We start from the raw sequence: 4,905 nt of genomic DNA, 5'->3' as shown, positions 1-4,905 counted from the left end.
TGTCCGGCGGTACCCGCAATTTCCCAGCGTCCATGTACATTTATACGTTCAGCTAAAAAAATGTACATTTATACGTATGCTAACAACAGTTCTTCACTGGATACAAATTAAGCTGTAGAAATAAATAATTAGATGAATAGAAGATGTTGTAAGTGAAATTTAACGATATGAAAGAATCAAAGGAAATTAGCTGTATTGTCGTGCATAAATACAACTGCATCTTTCTTTCTAAATGTATGTCGCCGTCAAATAGTTTTAGAATTAACGCAAAAACAAAGATAATAGAGAATGAAATTTCAGTTTATGTACCGAGAATTGTAGGCAGTAGATCTAGTCCATTATGTCCTAAGATTTATACAGGATCTGAAATCTCACAACCATTTGATTGCATAAAGCAATAAAAAAAACATATCTGATGTAGTACTGATTCAGCAGGGCACGGCCTAATTTCTTTCCTTAGCAGAAAAAAAACACCGTATTAACTAGCATAGCAGCTTAATTGCTCATACTTTAAATTCAAGCTAATTTAGAAGGGCTAAACTTGTATGACAACGTATACACATAACCAAGCTCTGCATTGGAGCCTCATAAGTTACAAGAATCAGGAAAACCTAGAAATACACAAAACAAGAACCCTAGAGGTAGAAGACCATACCTCCAGCAGGAAAGCCAGCTTACTTCCAGAGAAGACTTCAGGTGGTGGGAGCGCCGCCCATAGGAGGCAATGCAGCAAGCGCTGCCGCTGGGAGGCTTCAGTGATGCAGGATGGGTATTGCCTCCTACCTCCATACAACCTCCTCTCCAACTTCCTGGACACCAAATCACTGTCCCTGTGGTCTCTCGCCACATTACCTTGGGGAACATGTTCAGAAAGGGATGGAAGTAATGCATGTTCAGCAAGTTAAGCCATAGATTAATTACTACAGGTGTACAGTACTAAATGCAGCACCACAGGGATCAAGCAATGAGTCGCAATGTAATTATCCCACAAATTAAGCATATTTTTCCTCCTGTAAGATGAAATCTATAGTATCAAATTTTAATGCAATGGACAGCCTCAAGATGAAGTGGACACATCAAATATACTCCAACGCATCAAGCATTGGGCAATGTTACAAGCTTGAATTGAAGGGAAAGAAAGAGTACAGGCTTGGTAGCTACAGAATTATGAAGTTCAGTAATTCCTTCAAACTAAAAGATATAGGACAGATGATTTGCAAAGTAAATAACATAAGAATATCATGCAAATCATATTTCAATTAGGAACGGAAGTGAACCGCAGCACGCGAAGGCAAACCCAAATCCTCAGTTGCCTGTGTCCTCTCCTCAGCAGTCCATGGATATCTTGATGGACAAACCTTGTCCTTGATCTCAGGATCCAAGTCACCACAGCGCCCACACACCACTCTGTCGTACAGAGATATCTCTGCCACATTAACCGCAGCTTCCACGACACACCTGATATATCGCACAAAGTTGTCATCAGGCTGGAAGCCGTAGATGGTGAGCTTAACCAGATTCTTGTGCTTGAAATTAGGGGCATATGGCTTCCACTTCACGTCTGCCTTATTGCAGAAACCATTTTCCTTCCGGAACTCTTTGTCAGTGAAAATTATGCACCAATGATCCCATACTGTGATGCACAGCTCTTTTAGGGAGGGAGCAGCTTCAAGGATAAACATTGTCCAAGCTAAATCACATCCTTCAGGAAGATGGTCCAGATTCACATGCTGTAGTTTGCTGAGCACAGGCGCAAGCAGTTTCGGGCATTCTGGGATAATCCAAATCTGGGATAGAAAAAAAACAATTTAAAACTCAGTGCAAGTTGTGGGGAAGACGCAAGTTACTATTGTTACATATACGTCATACATAAGGGCAAAGGACAGGGATGATTCAAATGACAAATGCATACCTTTTCACTTCTAAAATCCAGATGTAGTTCGCTTATGGAAGGAACATTAGCAAGTAGCTGACTTAACTCAATATTCTTTTCTGAACGGACGCCAATTTTAGTAAGGCTCAGCTTTGAAAGCTGTGGCACAAAACCAAAATACATGGGATCTTCACAAGAGGACCAATTAGTATAGGCCACATGTTTGAGTTTTGGTAGACATATCAGCTCAACTCTCTCAAACTGCCCATAATCAACCAAGAGCTCAACAAGTTGAGCATGCTCTACTTGCAGCACAGAATGGATCCCTGAGTCGCAATGGGTTAAACGCAAAGACTCCAAGAGCTTGCATGTGGTGAGGATGTTGGGAATGTCCAGTGCACCAAACCTCATATTGCGCAGCCACAGGCGCCTAAGGCCAGCAAATGCATTTGGACAAGCACAAACAAAATCATTGAACTGCTTCCCATGGTGGAGGAGATCGGCGGAAGAGCAGATCTTATAAGGCTTCTCTGTTACAATCTCAAACTCAGCAGCGTCAACCTTCTGTGTTGCCATGGCGCTGGCCACAGATTTGCCAATAGTGAGAGAGTCAGGTTGCATCAAGATAAATCTGATTTTGAGTTTGCTGATGGTGATCTCCGGGCTCCTTGTGGTCAAGATGTTATCTGTAACATGAGCCACAGCACTGTTGGTTCGAAACACGTCACTCAGGCTGAGGCTGGAAACACGAGCTTTATCATGGTAAGCTGGAATGGAATCAAAACTTAGGAAGAACTGCGAGAGCATGGTGGGTAGCTTAAGCATTTGCTTGGACAGGACGCAGACCCTTATTGCATCAAGCGTGTCCACCCTCTCAAGAATGTTGAGCAGTAGGTCATTGGGCAGCTTGCTAAGCCTGTCTCCTTCTCCATTGCCAGCACTAGCTTCCTTGCGAGCTGCTTTCTGCATTGCATTTAGGTGGAACAACAAATAATCAGCCTTTTGAGGACAAACACCAGGCACAAAAGAATTAAAACTTACATTGCGTCTGCGACGACCATTTTTATTCTTCATGGCTGATCGGATGAAAAACTGGCCTTACTGAAGTCGGAACGCCTGCCCTGATCGGATCAAAAACTGGCCTTATTGATGTCTGTGACAACCCCTCTTACTCCTATATATTAATTTTTTGGCCGGCACAACAACGATGTCGGCGAAAAATAAATAGGGGACGCCAACTTATATTCCATCGATGCACGGCCCCTCCTACTCCTCCCAATCCTCTATTTATTACTGAGGCCGGCTCTCCTCCAAAAGGGAGATTATTACAGGAAAGGGAGGAGGGCCCTGATTACAACTTCTCAACGGACAGACTCCGAATAAAAATTAATCCTTTTGGGCTGCGCTTGCCGCACAAACCGAAATCGATCTCCTTTCTGTCTGGACTGCAGAAGGAAATTGACTCTTCTTCCGCCTCCGGCTCCCTTGAGATTATTTCACCCAAAACGCCGCCAGGCATAATAGCACAGGCAGCGGAGGGTGGTTACGACACGAAGAGCGATTGCGGCCAGCAGGGTTGGTGGTGGCAGGCGGCGGAGAAGGGAGGGGGCGTTGCCGCAGGGGATGGCGGCGGCCGGGGAGGAAGGGTCCGCAGGACCGGCTAGGGTTCCTCTTATGCTACCACATCGTACGCGCGTTTGGGCAGTTGCCTGAACCTCATATATAAGCGTTCCGGGCCATTTATCTTCGGCCCAGCCTGAAGAATAGCATCTGAATTTATTCTTTTGTCAAAACAAAGAAAATGGAGTTTCCACAACTAAAAATAAAATAAAAATGAAGGTTCTTTTGAACCCTGATAAGTGTCATATATGTGACAGGCAAAATCTTATTTGTGCGGCGAATCAACCTGTGGTTGAGATGGTTAGGTGGACAGTGGTATCCCCAACCCACCAGGGTTCAAGTCCTCGTGCTCGCATTATTCCTGGATTTATTTCAGGATTTTCGGCGCTGCGCTTTCAGTGGGAGGAGACGTTCCCATCGACGACGAGGCGCCTGCGGTTGCTTCGTAAATCTCAAGATGATATGCCGGCTCAGTCTCTCGGTTAGAGCATCACTAGTAGTACCCTCAAACCTAAAAAATAACCGCTTTTTTACGGGTTGAAAAAAAAACGCAAAGACTAGAGCCCCTAAACCCGTAAACAATTTTAAGGGTTGGAGCCCGGGTCGCTCTCCCAGCCTCTAAAAGTGAGGGCTGGAAAGGGGAAACAACCCCAACCTCTATTCCTCCGCTCTGAAAGCGGGGGGGGGGGGGGGGGGGGAATCAGCCCCATCCTTTTCTCCCGCCGCCCGCCAAGCTCGCAGCCGCCGCCCGCCGCGCGCCATGGAGCCGCCGCCCGCCTCCTCCCTTGCCCCGCCCCCAATCGTCGCCTCCGCGGCGCCCGCGTCGGCCCAGCAGCCGCCCGTCCCGAGCCAGGCACAGGTCACGTCGGTGGTCGCCGCCACCCACGTCCTCGGCGCCAAGCGGCGGCGTGCTGGCCAGCATGTCGTCCCTCCGCAGCCCACAGTCGCCCTGGCCCCCGCCTCCTCCCTCGCCCCGCCCGAACTCGCCCCGCCGCAGCCGCCCACCACCAAGCGTCATCGGAAGACGTCGTCGGTTGGGCCGAAGGGTGCTACGGTCGCCAAGCTCGCCGCGGGAGGGACCCCGGTCGTGAAGAGGACCACCTCCCGGAAGAAGATCGCACCCGCGCCCCCAATCGCCGACCCTCTGCCCGTCGTGCATGAGGTGCTCGACGGTATGCCCACAACGATGACGTCGTTCATGGGACTTCTCCAAGGCACGGAGGTGGACCTCGGGGCTGCTCCTCTCAAACCCTTTGGGTTTGGTGATGACTTGGAGGAAGAGGGTGCTGAGGAGGAGGAAGGGGAAGATGAGGAGGAGGTGACCGAGATAGAGGAGGAGGCGTTCGCCGCCGTTGCCCGCGCCTCGACAAACTATAGCGAGGCCGAAGATATTCTCTTGGTTCGTGCTTGGG

At 48.4% G+C, this 4,905-nt stretch overlaps 1 protein-coding gene across 1 annotated transcript; it reads right to left on the bottom strand.

Annotated features, from left to right (window-relative positions):
* Positions 1-1,063: 1,063 nt before the first annotated feature.
* On the bottom strand, positions 1,064-3,576 carry LOC123111715 (uncharacterized). The gene is made up of 3 exons (XM_044532563.1): positions 2,915-3,576; positions 1,913-2,836; positions 1,064-1,787 (listed from the first exon to the last, which is right to left on the bottom strand). The coding sequence occupies exons 1-3, from the start codon at positions 2,945-2,947 to the stop codon at positions 1,260-1,262; spliced, it is 1,485 nt and encodes a 494-aa protein (XP_044388498.1). The 5' UTR covers positions 2,948-3,576; the 3' UTR covers positions 1,064-1,259.
* Between the last annotated feature and the right edge of the window lie 1,329 nt (positions 3,577-4,905).

Source organism: Triticum aestivum, chromosome 5B (assembly GCF_018294505.1).
Source record: "Triticum aestivum cultivar Chinese Spring chromosome 5B, IWGSC CS RefSeq v2.1, whole genome shotgun sequence".
Lineage (NCBI taxonomy): Eukaryota > Viridiplantae > Streptophyta > Magnoliopsida > Poales > Poaceae > Triticum > Triticum aestivum.
This window is presented reverse-complemented; position numbering and strand designations above follow the sequence as displayed.

Bases quoted from the DNA above. Each gene is read 5' to 3' on its own strand.
- LOC123111715 (XM_044532563.1), bottom strand. From the start codon at position 2,947: ATGAAGAATAAAAATGGTCGTCGCAGACGCAAT. The intron at 2,837-2,914 runs GTAAGTTTTAAT...AATGCAATGCAG, and splicing joins ATGGTCGTCGCAGACGCAAT to AAAGCAGCTCGCAAGGAAGC. The intron at 1,788-1,912 runs GTATGCATTTGT...TTTCTATCCCAG, and splicing joins TGGATTTTAGAAGTGAAAAG to ATTTGGATTATCCCAGAATG.